Source organism: Chelonia mydas, chromosome 17 (genome assembly GCF_015237465.2).
Source record: "Chelonia mydas isolate rCheMyd1 chromosome 17, rCheMyd1.pri.v2, whole genome shotgun sequence".
Classification (NCBI taxonomy): Eukaryota; Metazoa; Chordata; order Testudines; family Cheloniidae; genus Chelonia; species Chelonia mydas.
Window position 1 is genome coordinate 19,060,938 of NC_051257.2, and position 15,063 is coordinate 19,076,000.

At 46.7% G+C, this 15,063-nt stretch overlaps 1 protein-coding gene across 9 annotated transcripts in view; it reads right to left on the minus strand.

Moving 5' to 3' along the window:
• DTX2 (deltex E3 ubiquitin ligase 2) overlaps positions 1–15,063 on the minus strand; it is a 61,518-nt gene that overhangs the window by 20,309 nt on the left and 26,146 nt on the right. For 6 of the 9 annotated variants that reach the window (XM_037880285.2, XM_037880284.2, XM_037880283.2 and 3 more), the window contains one exon: positions 9,640–9,698. In XM_037880285.2, the coding sequence (XP_037736213.1) occupies positions 9,640–9,698 (59 nt within the window). Of the gene's footprint in view, positions 1–712; positions 845–9,639; positions 9,699–15,063 lie in introns of all 9 variants that reach the window. The other 3 variants (XM_037880277.2, XM_037880282.2, XM_037880278.2) reach the window with 1 other exon arrangement.

Below are 15,063 nucleotides of genomic sequence, written 5' to 3' on the forward strand. Positions count from 1 at the left end.
GTGGCTATTGCTGTCATTCTGGGTAGAGATACTGGAAACCAACATGCAGCAGGCCCCGTTCCACCGGTTCAACCCAATGCTGAGCTATAGGAAGTGGGTTTAACACATTTCATCCTGCAAAGCCCTAAATGGCCAGGGACTGACTTGTCTGACAGACACCTCTTTCCCTGTGCTCAGGGATGACCGGCAGGGCCACCCAAGCAGAAGACCCACTGGAGAGCAGCTGAATGATGTATTCCACCACGGCCCCACAACTCTGGAACTCACTAGCTCCCTGGTCAGTAAGGGACCCCCAGCACACTGGGTCCTGGGCCACGCCTCTCCTTGCTGCTACTGTCATATAAATAATAGATGACAATAATTGACTTTCAGAGTGCCCGGCAAGCCCGAGCTGCCAGGGATAGAGGATCCCAGTGGGAAAGGTCTGAACTAAGTGTCTGGCTGCCGGGTTATTCAATATGCTAATTACTGGTTGAAAGGGACTGGGTTAGTTAGAGGCATGGTCTATTTTTACAATCTTATTTTGCGCTGTGTCAAGTAGCATTTAGAGCAAGGGAAAGAGCCCGGCTCCTCTTTATGGAATGAGTGCACCAATCACGTCAATTTAGAAAGGCAGGCCAAGGGGGGGGGGGGGGGGGAATGAAGAGTGAGTGCAGAGATAAAGAGAAGAAGGAGATTGAAGCAAATACCAGAGAGTTTGAGCACCATCTACCTTTCTTGGACACTTTCCTCCCTTCCTTAACTGAGCTGTGTTTTTTAGTGGCTCTACGGGTGCTGGCAGGTTGTGGTGCACAGGTCAGACGCACGGGAAGTCCAGTGGCTGACATCAGCATAGCCGTCATGCCTACAGGGGACACGAGATCAACATGCAGGAAGGAAACAAGGGGGAAATAAATTTATTTAAAGAAAAAAAAAAAAGGAATAAATTTTTCAAAGAAAATAAAAAACCCCTTGATTCAAAGAACATAAAATATTTGTAAAGCAAATAAATGGGAAAGGTGATTCAGTTTGATTTCAGTGCAAGGACAGGAACTGGAGAATCCAGAGGAGGAACAGCTTGGATGGTAAATTAAAGCGGAAGAATAGGTTCATGAATCTGATAAATGCTACCTGAAGCTGCTGCTTTAACAGAAGCCCCGTCTTCACCTCGGACTTGGAGTCTATGGATTAGCATAGACTTAGGATTCCGCTATTTAGATGGTAAGTCTCTCTATTTAAGGCTCAGCTCTGCAAGGTGGTGAGTACTCTTGACTCCACATTAAGAGGCTCATTGCTTTCCAGATCTGTTCCTTAGATTGTAAACTCCTTGGGGCTGAGACTGAGGGCCCTATGCTGGTGTAAATCTGGAAGTGGCTCAACTGGTTTCAATGGAGTTACACTGGATTCACACCAGTGTAACAGCAGAATTGGGCTCAGTGTCATGTTCTAGGCATCATACAGCCTGGGACATGTCTGCACATTGACCCAGATTCATTAAAACAGCTAGGCACATGCTTAGCTTCAAGCATTACTGCAGCCCCATTGACTTCAGCCGGATCTCTTCGGTGCTTTGCTAATCAAAGCCACAGGACAGCACAGTCCCACAACAAATTTGTTGAATTCGGTTTCTTAACATTAATTATTCCTCTTAAAAGGACACCTGTTCCCTAAAGGGAAAATTGGCACAGACAGAACTTCAGGGTTGACTCGATTGATCTAATACTGCAACATTCACTGTTGAAGTACAGGCCAGTTACATTACATTACAGGATTGTAACACAATCTAATGTAATAAAACTGCCCTAATGCTTACATATTCAAGGAACCTCCTGTCTGCCTCACTCCCCAACAGAAAAGTATTCTACCCTGAGAGACACCAGGATATTTAGAAAATCCCTTTTAAATGCAGCTCGACAGTGGTCAACATTTAGCAAGAGTTACCCACCAAGGTAGTACACAAGATGTAGCGATGTGTATATTTCCCTGTTCTTAGGGTTCCCCCTACATGGGGAGTGTTAGTAACCAATAGCGCACAACTCTGTTAGCTGATATTTTAAGTATTTTGTTTTTCAAACCCTTGTTTGGCTGGGGAGGGAAAGGCAGCAAAAAAGATGCACAAAATGAAATCATTCTTTAATTAGTACAATAAAATACCACGTACATGCACACAAACTAGAAAAAACTGAAAACAGGGTATCATCAGGGGACGTCTCAAGAAACCTTAAATATAGGGGACACTATCAGCTCGGTCTAAAATATATAACTCACTAAGAGCATCTATGGATTTTCCATAGTCAAACGTCCCTGTGCAAAGTCAGGGTGAAATGCTATCCAATAAGAATTCTCCACTCAGCGCTGACTGCATTCTGTACAACACATTATTTTACAACACGTTACAGTAACTCCTACAGCTCCTTCTTTATACAGCTACAGACAGCCCCTGACTCTAAGACCTGACAACCTTAGGGTCTGATCCAAAGCGCATGGAAGGTGGGAGACAGAAAAGATTATTACCCCATTTTACAGATGGGGAAGTGGGCACCGAGATTAAGTGACTTGCCCAAGGTCACCTGCAACACCTATGGCAGAGCTAGGAATTAAACAGAGATCTCCCAAGCCACAGTCCATCATCTTAACAACAAAACCATCCTTCCTCTCTAACAAGTGACTACCAGAGAAGCAAGGCAGTGAAGAACTGGGCCTGATATTTGTATCCTTTCTACAGCATTGCAAAAGCTATCACAAATTGTTACTGACAGGCAAGTATTATGGTGATGGGCATTTTAGAACCGCATGTCAGACTAAAACAGAGTTGATGTAAGAAATAAGGCAACCCCTTTTAAATGGAAGATTGAAAGAAGGAAATGAGAGAAAAATAAAAGAGGGAAAAAGGATAGATGAGAGAGGAGGGAGAGGATTTTAGGAGATTAATGAAGTTCCGTCAAAGAGATCTAGACACACAGTACATGGATAAGCTACACTCCAACAGACATGAAACATTATTTTTGAACTCAATCTCTGACGAATGTCAATATCTGGGTTTCCTTTCACATCACTCCTGCTATCAAGAGACATGTGAAAACGGAAGCTACCTGCCTCCTCATCAGCCAACCGCCTCTGCCACGCTCAGTGCTAGAGGCCAGCACTCCTGATCTCCAAACAGCGTCCACCGGGGTGGACTGTGACACCAGAACACACACACATTCCTTAAGCGGCAGCAGAGAGCCCCCAGCAGCTGTGGGGTGTTGGTAAAGAGAGAGTCTTGATTTTTAGTGGGTGAAAACATTAAGCTACTAACCTATTGTCCTGGTAACAATACCAGAGCTAGGTTCTCAGCTGTTAGAAATCAAGGAAGCTCTGCCAAAGTCAGAGCTATGTCAGTTTACACAAAGCTAAGAATCAGGCCCATAAGCTTACCAATGAAAAATGCCAGTCAGAATCTAAATTTCTTTTTAATCCTGGACTAAAACCCTGGTTCCTGCAAGACTGCTGTGCATCCTCGATTTCCAGGGCAAGCTGAGGGTACTCATCAATTTCCAGGATGCACTAAGCAGGACTAAACCTTAAATCCTTTTGCAATATCCTAAGATTTCCACAGCAATGGAACACGGCCTTCTTTTCATTAATGGAGAACATGTGGATCATTTTTATTCCAGCCTTCTTAACCTCAGCCATTGTAACCATGCTATTACTGACCAGCTGCACTTACGTTCCATTCTTTTCTTTGGCTGAAGGGCGAACAAATTCATCCCTAGCATTGGTGGGTTTGGACCAGCTGAGTCTGGAGTCAGACCACCATTCAAGAGTGACAATTTGCTTTACCACATTTATTAAGAATTTTGGCTGCAAAAACTAAAGTGTTTTGTGCCTGTCTAGACTGTCAAAATGGCACTAAGGCAGGAAGATTCATAAATCCATGCTGGAATATTAGCCCTCGGACTAATACACTTTCATATTCAGAAGGAGACAAGATATTTTGTTCTCTGTAGTACCCAGGGATCTACTGGTCACATCTCCAAACAAGCACCTTCACGCTGTCTCCCATGCTGCGCCTGGCTCTTGGGAGGAGCTCCCTGTAAACATCTGCAAAGCTACCTCATTAGCCTCCTTCAAATCCCTCCTCAAAACTCCCCTTTGCCATGAAGCCTACACTTGACAACCGCTGGAGTGCTGAGTCCACTGCCTGTCACCAAGAGCATCTCATTGTTTCCCTGTACATCCCTACTGGTTTGAATCCATTTGCCTCTTGTCATATTTAGATAGTCACTCCCCCAAAGAGCTTACAATCTCTTTGTTCTGTGTTTGTACAGCGCCTAGCGCAATGGGATCCTGATCCATAACTAGGGTCCTAGGTGCTATGGTAATTATACCTAGCTTTCAATACAGAGCTTTTCATCTGTAGATCTCAAAGCACTTCATAAAGGAGATCAGTATCATCATCCCCATTTTACAGATGGGGAAACTGAGGCAAGGAGTGGGGAAGAGACTTGTCCATGGCTACCCTGCAGGCCAGTGGCAGAGCCCGGACTAGAACCCAGGTCTTTTGAGCCCCAGTCCTGTGTTCTAGCCCCTAGGCAAAATTGCTTCTAATAAATACTAAATCAGCCTACAAGTTTCTGATCAGGCAGGGATGTAAACACTATTCTTCAGCTTGCCACAGAAGGAGAAATGGTAAAGCTCCTCTTAACTGTCATCTTTACTGGACAATTTGATTATGTTCATCAATCAGCTAAAGTGTTTAAGGAACTTTGAACCTGGTCAAAGTGCTACACAGGATAATCTTCAAATGAATACAACTGATATCTAACTGAAAAGTTAATGATCTAAGCTTAACTGCTCCAGAGGATATCACTGAAATATTGTGCCTATGCCATTAGAAAGCACAGGAGCCGCAGAACTGTGCATCTGAAAAACTGAGTTAACAGATTTTTACGGCCACAAGGGACCATTATGATACTCTAGTCTGACCTCCTGTAGAACACAGGCCATAGAATATATCAGTTTCATTAGCTAAGCTTTACCAGAGCAATATTGATCCCAGTGTGCATCTGGGGCAATACACTAACAACGCGTATTGGAGGTGATGAATCATCATAAATAAAATAGAAACGTATCACATGAACTTTATACCCACCCAGCACGTCAGGAGGTGAAACCACATAGACAGCAATGCTCACGTGCTATCACGAGAGATTCCTCCTCTGAGCATCTAGCAAGAAGGCAGGAAGATGGACGAGGTGAACTACTGGGCTGTCCTCCTCCTCTACTTTCTTTTGTCCTTAGGGACAACACGTGGCAGAGGAATCAAACGCAGCACAAAACGAAGCGTGCAACAGTAACAAAGCACATCCTTCCTGAAACCAAGGAATCACTGAGCAAGAGGCCAGTCACTTGGTGCATCACTGGCTGGGCTCCCTTACATTTGAATCATTTGCGTAGCCAACAGCTGTTTTTCCATTAAGCGTCTAACGTAACACAGGAAATCTCAGTATTCAGCAATCAACTCTTGGGGAGCCTGATGGCAAAAATCACTTGTGATGCTTCCTTATGCAGATAAGCCAGCTTTGCTGTTGAAACTGGCTTATCATGCTTGACTCCTCTTCAGCACCCGGAAATCACTGGGTATGTCCACACTGCCATCGGAGGGGTGACTGCAGGTTGGGTAGACATACCCATGCTAGCTTAAATTTAGCTTGCACAGCTAAAAATAGCAGCAGCCCAGGCTGTACCAGCCCACCTGGAACCCAGGGTACGTAACCACATTCCTAGCTCATGCTCAAGTCCATGTCGCGGTGGGCTCCTGGATATTTTTAGCTGTGCTGGGCAGATTAAAGCGCACGCAAGTTCGCCTACCTGAGCAGCCCTCTGATTGTAACACAGACCAACCCAGTGACACCGTTAACACTGTCTCATCACTAGGGCTCTTGGCATCAATTTCACAAGATGAAGGAGCCAATTACTTTTGTACTCACTAATGACAAGTATTTATAGGCATGTGCTCAGCACCTTAGAACCAGGGCACATATTACAAGGCTCAAAGATCGTTCTGACTCTTTCTATTTCCACGATGATCTCCATGGGGATGAAACAGAAGAAACAGCACACGAGGATGTTGTGATTTAAGCTACGTTTTCCTTAAAGTTGGCTAGTGGCCGGCAATAGCTCTTTAAGGAATGCAGATTTGCCACGGTAGGAGAACAACAAATGAGGGCTAAGCTTTTATCTAGGAACACTACGGGTCTGTATCTTCAGAGCTACACAATGGGTTAGCCAGGCAACATTAGGGCTTGTTGACACCTTCCACACTGCAGCGGCACCAATGCACGTACTCCACCTCCCGGAGAGCTCTGTCCCAACACAGAGTCTGTAGCACAGACCAAGCCTTAGTGTCAGAGACAAATTCTCTGCTGATTTAACTCCACTGACTCCCGCCGAGAATCTGGCTGCTGTTATTGAATCTGTGTTGGAATTTGAAAATCTACCTGCAGCTCAGTGCAGATTTTAGCATGTTTGTGCATACAAACTACACGTGTGTTGTAAACCAGGTTAGTCTTGCTATGGCAATGGTCACAGCAATCAGGGATCTAAGTGGTCTCCCATTCAAAGAAATTCTTACTGTTGTGTGCTGTGCAAGGACTGAGGATGTGACAAGAGTAGCAGGTTGTGTGTACCCAGGCTGGATATGTGAGCAAGCTCTAACATGTCACTTTGTCCAGCTGCCCGTTTTTGTTCAAATGTACTTTAGAGTCAAGACTTGCACGGGGACCAGAACTTTGCTTTGAATAGCAATGGAGATCCTATGCAGTATTGCCAGCTCTCACAATGTTCATCGCGGGTCTTGTGATATTGAGGGTTTTTTTTCCCAAAGCCCCAGCCCCTGGAATCATGTGAATACATGAGAATCTCAGCTTGCATTTTAAAAAAAGATAATTCCTGACCTTCATGGTTATGGAGATTTAAAGCTGGAAACCAGGAGCCATGTACCCCTTAACGTATCAAAAACCAGAAGGTAAATACAAAGAACCCCAAAGTGTACTTTTAGTATGGTGTTACTTTTAGTTACAAGGCCCGTTTCAAACACGTGGAGGAGCATATCTGACTGGTACCCAAAGCTCCTGAGACATCAGTCCATTCGTCCCAGAATATAACTAGTTTCCTAATGAATGGACCAAATGAGAGATAATCCAGCATAGCAATAGATTTATTACCCTACAGCAGCTGGCTAGGCTTAGTTTTGGGCCTGCCTTTTTCACCCCAGAAGGGCCACTCTCTGCACAGCCAATGATGAGCAGACTATTAAGATTGGTGGTACAGACCATCACTGAACTGCCCCTGTGAGGTTCTCCCCTGGCTCTATGGTTCTCCAGCGAACCGCACAGCCATTCCTGCCGATCCACAGAACAAACTAGTTTGAGAACCGTGCAGCGGAGCTCAGAATGTGTCCAAGGAGGGGATCTTTGCCTTATTAAGTCATCTGAAGCATGAAAAGTTGGGGAATCAAGATCAACGGAGGCTTTTCAAGTTTCCAAAGAGAGATCCTAAAGTTACCAAAGACACAGTAGCCCAATAAGATGGGAAGGAGAGGTCACCAATTAAAGGCCGCGTCAAGTAAAGCCGTGATGAAATTCAGTATTCTTGTCCCCAGAACTCCACTGCCCGCTGCTCTTCATAGATGTTCCCGGGCACTTCCTTTCCTTACACACACTAGTTAAGCTACCCACACCTTTCCCCTGTGACTTCTTTTACAGTCACGTTCGAATAAGGATTTTCTGCTGAAAAAGAAAAACTGTGTACTGCTGTAGCCTTCTCAGACCTTTTAAAGGCTGCCACACTGAACAAAAGGCAACATGGTGCTTCCGTTAAAGATTACCACCCTCCACTCCAGTCAAAGCCAGGCCCTGTAAAGATTCAGGTCTAAACAAGAAGAGTGTTTGCCTTTTAGAAGCTAGCATTTGCCCATTGATCATGCCCTAGTCGGACCATTTCTGGACTCCTGTAGTGCACTGCGTGTCTTGTCAGCTGCTGTACATGTGATCTCACAGACCTTGGCCTCATTTTTAAGTTAAAGAGATTTTGAAAGTTTTAAAATTCTCATTCCTTTACCCCCTGCCTCCAACAAGAGTAGAAGAATTGATTGCAAAAGTGGCTTTTTAAACAAAGGTGGTGTTAAAATGCTGGTACCAGTTACCTCCTGGAGTTCTTCTCTATTAAAGCATCAAGTCCAATTGCCTCTTCCAAACTGAGAATGGATGCCCCGTATATGGAACGTACCAGCAGCTTGTTATTAACATAGCTCCGATCCAGCAATACCTTTCAGCACGTGCTTTGTTGAATCTGACCCTATATGGTTAACCCAGTGGTTTTCTAGAAACACTCTCCTTTGTAACAGTGCCTAGAGAATGGGTCCATTCGACATAGTAATGAGCCAAATTCAGAGCACGTATAAAAGGTGAAACTCAACTGAGGTCAGCCACTTACACGAGGTCTGAGTCCGGCCCAGTATCTCATGTCCATTAAGTAGGTTTGAGAATTTCTAGCAGATGGAGGGATCGGATGCTTGGCTGAACATTTAGATGATTTCCAATATGCAATCGCTACGACTAACTGGACAGCACCAACAGTGCACTAGGTGCTTTCTAGATGTATAAGACATGGAGACGACTACAAACACGGCCCCAGTGCTGGAGGACAGACGCACCCAGGTTGTGGAGTATTTGCCTCGGTATGCTCCCCCACTCAAAGAGCTTACGGTCCAAGCAGACAGAATACAAAGGATGGGAGTGGGGGATGTGCTGTTATGTACTCAAAGATGTCCTGCCATGCGAGGGCGTCATTGGACACCACCATATGGGCCTTGCGGCAGTTCTGTCCCAGGGCAGTGCTATTATTAAAGTGCATGGACTGCATTAGTAAGCAGAAGACATCGTGTGATCAGCAGAACCTCCAGTTTCAGAAGACGCTCCCAAACTAGAATTCCAGTTGCTGCGCACTAGCTGAATTAAGAGGGGGCAAACAAACCAGCAAGCGTTCCACCCCCTGGGACGCAGACTAGCACTGCTTACACTGCAAACCACACGGGCGTGGGATCATTATCCAGACAACGCCATTTAGAGTCGCAGGGAGCAATTCTACTCTGAAAAGCAACTATGTAAAAATGGATTCCTCCTTCCCTAACAGACCTGCTCCCTGGGAGTATTCAGAGTCAGAGCCGCAGACTTCAGCGACAAACGTAAGCTCCTCCTACTTACTCCCGCAGTTACAGGGGAACTCATGCTTCATCTACAGAATTGCTAACCAAGTTCCAGATGCTTGACTTCCTCTCTCTGTCAGCCTTTGCCCTTATAGGTAACAAGTCTGCACACTGTGGCATTGTAGAAAGACAAGGGTGGGACTGTTCCCACCCTATTACCAAAGCAAGGACAGCAATACAAAGCCAAGTAGGTACTTATCGCAACGTGGTTGAGAAAAACCAACCAGCTGCTGGTTTGTGCACTTTCTAAACATTTTCAAACACACTAGCTTCATTCTCCATCCTGTGCCAGGCCCTGGCTACATGACAGGGCCCTCTAGATTCTTATTAGAGGCTAAGTAAGGAAGCAAGTTACAAAGGAAAGGAAAAAAACCTAGGGAGAAAACAAATAATTGAGGAGGAGTCATTACCTGCCAAAGCTTGGTTCACTTTGCTGGGCTTGGGCATCTCGACCGGCAGATTTTGGACACTGGGGAGAAAAAACAAAACAAAACAAAAAACAAAAAGTTTAACATCACCCGCATGGATGACAGACAAGATAGGGCAATTCAGCGGCACGTGGTGTTCTGTCCAACGGCCACGGAGAGTACTGTGCTTGTGTTAGATACATTTTCCCATTGTACCTAACAAAGTCAATCACTGCAGAATTTAGGTTTCTCTCTAGTACATACCAAAGTACAGCTGGAGACACAGCAAAGGCAGAAAGGCATTAGACCTTCCAGGTGACTTGCTGCACTGGTTGTCGATGCTAGTGAAAATAAAAGCAATCTCACTGCATAATAATAATACAGCCTCCTCTTATATAGTGACTTTCAGCAGCAGATCTCAAAGCACTTTACAATGGAGGTGAGCACCATTTTACAAATGGGAAAAAATGAAGCACAGGGAGGTGAAAGTCACAGCAGAAGTCTGGTGTGAATCTAGCTCAAGGGCCCTATCCACTGGACCGCACTGGGTTATGGGAATGGGAAAGCAATGGGAGGTCCAAGAGACCTAAAGGAGTTAGATGTCCAATTTCCCTTGAGTCTGATAACCCCATTTGGAAATCCCAGCCTAGTTCCTTTAGGAATTTAGAGAGAGAGAGAGAGAGAGTGTGTGTGTGTCCGTCCGTCCGTCCAGTGGCAAGAGGATGGAATTTCATACCAAGGTGAATTTGGAAACCTGGGCATGGGCCACAGAAGCGTGTTCTGCTGACGACGAGGATTAGTACGGAGAGCGAGGGCAGCAGATTGAAAACACACAGAGACAAGAGGTCACAGCAAGAGGGTTCGGGTTACGTGGAGTGGGGAAAGGAGACCAAGGGCTTGTCTACATGGACAGCAAACCAGGGTGTGAATCTACAGCACGCTAGCTGGCCATGTAGTCCCCGCTATAACCCAGTAGATTCACACCCTGGCTTGCTGTGTGGTAGCATCCCATGTAGACAAGGCCCATATAAATGTAAAGGGAACATCCAGCTCTGATGTTTCAGGTACTGGGGTTGTGAGACCACTTCAGTCTAGGTCAGAGTATTAGCCAAGGAGGACAGGCGGCCATGCTCTGCCTCAATGAGATAGTCAGTCAACCCCGGCTCACCCAATGTGAGAGAGCAATAATAGTGTTTACACAGTGCCTGTCACCTCAAGAGAGCCCGACAGGGCATCACAAACTACTGAAATGCAGCCATCTCTGGGGTGTAGGGAAGAAAGCAACAGACAAGCACACAGCACAATGGAGGGGAGGGGCAATTTTGCACAGGATATTAGGGCAAAAGAAGCGGCAGCACCACGTTTACAAAACACAAAGGCCACAGGCTCCTTGGGCTCAGATCATTAAAGTGGTCTAGGGGCTCTGGGACGGACGGACGGACCGATCCCCCCTCTCCCCACATACCAAGAGAAGCTTCTGTTTCTAGGCCAAAAGAAATCGGATCGACTGCCATTAAAAATCAGATTCCAAATACTGCACAAAGCAGGTTCTCTATTAAAATCACTTTCAAGACCCACTTTCCTGTTTTCTCCCCCCATTTTTCCTCCTCCCGCACATGCCTGGAGACGCGGGGGCAGGGGCTCGATGCAGGAATCCGCAGGCGGAGGCGCTATAGCCTGAGTTTTGGGGGTGGTCAGAGGAAAGGATTATAATGGTTTCTTCTGGCCCTACAGAATACTGCCTCGTGGTGTTTTCCCATCCAGTTATTTCAGTGACTGGGTTTTCCCCGCTCACACTAAGCTGTCCAGAATTTCTCAATCTTTTCAAATGACACATCACTTCACTGCTCTCTCTAAGGGCGTGATCCAAAGCCCACCGAAGTCCCTGGAAAGGCCCCCAGGGATTCCAAAGGGCTTGGATTAGACCCTAAAATCCATTTCACTCTTCATGACGTTTCTCTTCTGATTTGGCCTCTTCCCAGCAGTACGTTGTCTTGGTGGTTTTTTTCCTCCCTTTCCTCTCTCGCCCAATCTCTTCCCCCCACCACCACCACCACCACCCGCCTCCCTGGTCGTCTCTCAGGAGAAGAGCCACAGCAAGGAAGCGTCTCATGCTCCAAACACGGAATACAAACGTTTTCAAGGCTCAGTGAGCGAGGGCGAATTTGAGGATCGCTCTGCCAATGTCAATGAGCTGACAACCCTGAACCAAAACGGCTCACCTCCTTCCTCCTGAACACCGCACAGGACAGAGTGATGTCCCATCCAGAAGATCTGTTCTCTCAAGTTCTAAACTTTGGGTCTGTGATCCCAGCACATGACGGCTGGAAATCCCCCCAGCTTCGCTATTCTGGGTGGAGTTATCTCCCGCTCCACTGCACCTCCATATCATTACACACACACACACACACACACACAAGCTAGCCCAGTTCGTCCCTCGTGCTGAGTGGAGAGTTGCAGACTCTAGTGCTATCACTTCCCTTTTTGTCCTTCTTGTGAACAGCAGAAAACATTAAAGAATACAACCAACTCCTTGGCTCTGCAGGGAAGGTGGGTGGATAAGTGAGGCTCTCTTACAAGGTGTGTCTTCAGGGAATGACACAAGAACGGCATAGCTCTCCTGCCTGTCTGCAAGAGCACTAAAAAGCTCCAGAGAGGCCTCTGCAGATGAGAGAGCGCAGCAGAGGTGCCTCGTGTGTAATTCCTCATAAGTGCAACTTCAGTGGTGGGAACGACACTGGAAGCTCAAGAGTAGCAGGGCTCAGGTGTTTTTACTGCCCTGCATTCGTGGGCACTGGGGGTGAACTGCATGTCCCATTTTTGCCAGCTAAGGAGAGATCAAGTAATGCAGATACCAGGCATCCACTGAGTAGCTGAACTGGAGAAAGCACCACTACCCCCTGCAAAGCAGAAGCAAAATCCCTCAACTGGAACAAATATATCGAGGTTTCCTGTCACTGCTACGGTATACAGAAGGGTGGCACATTGGGTAATCTGTGCTCAAATCGTGTGCTGGACGCCCACGAGGACAAGCCGGGAGCCTAGACAAACCATGCTTTGCAAGAGTAGGCACGGACGTTTCTCATACTGCTCAACCACTGCAGGAGTCAGGGCCCTCGTGAAACGACAAGTGACCTTGGGATTTCACAGCGGGAAGAACGCATCTCCTGTGCCTAGTACGTATTTTCTCTCTTCGGGTCACGGACCCAAGCCTGGTGAAGTGGAGGGAAGTGATGGGTCCTGTTGTGGGGTAGACTCCTCGCCACATGGTTTTGTGGGTATATTCAAAGCCACAGTCCTGGGTAGAAAGTTTTGTTATGCAAAAAAGGTACCAATGAGCCACTCACCAAAGACTGACCCTAGATCTGAGAACCACAGGGCAAGCCAGCTGACCAAGCTGACGGGGTGCAGTGAAATGAATTGGGAGCCTTTTGTCATTCGGCTACACAAGATGTTAAGGAGTGGGGCAAAGGGGAGCGGGATGGATCTGCTGGGAACAGATCCTGCTGGTAACAGCCATTGCTCCCATAAATGGAGCTACAGCAGAAGTCATTTTTTTTGGGCAGGAAACACCCCTCAAAAACTCCTCTCATCTGCTGACACAGTCAAGCCCACGGAGCAGTATTTCCCTCGGTCCATGTCTCCGACAGATGCCCGCACACCGATATGGCTCACCAGACTTTCCAGACACTTGTCTGAAGCTGCACGAGAAAGAGAGGCCTTGGCATCAGATTACTCAATGTTATTTCAGCAGCATCTTTGTTTTAAGAGCCCTTATTTTACAGCCCCTCTGTCTACCTTGGCACAAGACGAGCTGACTTGGTTTGACCTAAACTAAGTAGTTCTGAATAAGTAAAGCATCTGCCCCCCCCCCCCACACACACACGCTCAAAGAGAAAAACACAGACATGACAACACTGCTGCACCTCCTTCCTTGCAGGGACAGAAACACTGGGGAAGAAATCAGACTGTCTTTAACATCCATTTCTAAATGGAAAGGTCTGCAATTGCCTGTTTAGGACAGAGTGGATTTTACTCCCATGACACCCGAGTGGAAATGACTCTGGGCAAAAGACTACATGCAAAAGTTGGGCAACTCCCACTAACACGCCTGACGCTCGGGGTTTGTATCACCCTCTATCCAGTCAAAGTACTGCAGCCCCCATCACCACAGAAGTGGAGCCCCTCCCTGCCTTTAATGCAGCTATCCTCACAGCACCTCTGTGAAGCAGGGCATGTTCCCAGGGAGGGGGGAAATGTGGGCCCACTCCCCTCGCTGAGGCAGCCCTTGCTAAGGCTCAGGACACAGACACTTCCCTAAAGAGCATTAGGGAAGCAGTGCGTAGCAATACCCCTCTGAAGGATAATTAAACTGACCTAAATCCCCATATGGACAGTGCTAAAGCTATCCGCCTCTCAGGGGGTAGATTACCGACGCCGATGGAAGAACCCCTCCTGTTGGCGTAGGCCATGTCTACGCTCCACTGGGATTTGACCCACATGTTTCTAACCAAAACAATGTCAGGCTGGGGAACGGTAAAGCTTAAAGCTTGGATTAAAACCCCAAAGTCAAACACCTCCAAGGCCTTTGAAGTACAATAGTTCTCTTATGTTTGGCAGATGCATGATCATTTTGCACCACCTGCCTGAACAAACAGCTGCTCGTAGAGTGATGGTGGAGGCCCGTCAAGCAGAAGCCTGAACAGCTGCAGAACTGTTTTTACTGTGGCACAAACAGGAAGGATTCACTGCAATAATTTAGCTTGGCTATAATGGGGACATGACATAGGCCCGGGTAGACAGACTCGCACTAGCTACGCTCAAGCCAGTGCCCTGAAAACAGGAGCATGGATCTCTGCCCAAGGCAAAGCCTGCCCAGCCCCCTGGGTCTGAGCGCAGGTGGCTAGCCCAAGACTAGCTGTTCTTGGCAGGCTAGCTTGAGCGAATCAAACCTCCCAGCTGCACCCATGAACTGTGAGCAGTTAATCCTGAGCAACAGCAGGAGTAAAGTCACCTGCTCATGTGAGGCCACATGATGGGTATGATGAAAATTCTGGACTCCCGCTTCACAGAATTAACATCACACTTAGCTAGGTTTCTTTAGGTTTTTTGTTTTTTTTAAACAAAATGGGAAACAATAGAAAGTGGTCTGTTATTCTTTGTATCTCAGCTGAGATCAGGGCTCCACTGTGCTATACAAACATAGTGAGAAAGTCCCTGCCCTAAAGAATTTACCTCCTTGTCTACAGACAAGACAGGTGAATTGGTGGGAGGGGAAAGAGAGAAAGTTGCAGAGCAGGAATAGAATCCAGCCCTACTGATTCCCTCCGCCTTGCCCTAGCCACTAGGCCCTGCTGCTTCTCACATAGCGTTCAGCATTTCTCAGGATCGAGCATCTACCCACTTCCAGTAAAGTCACTATTCAGC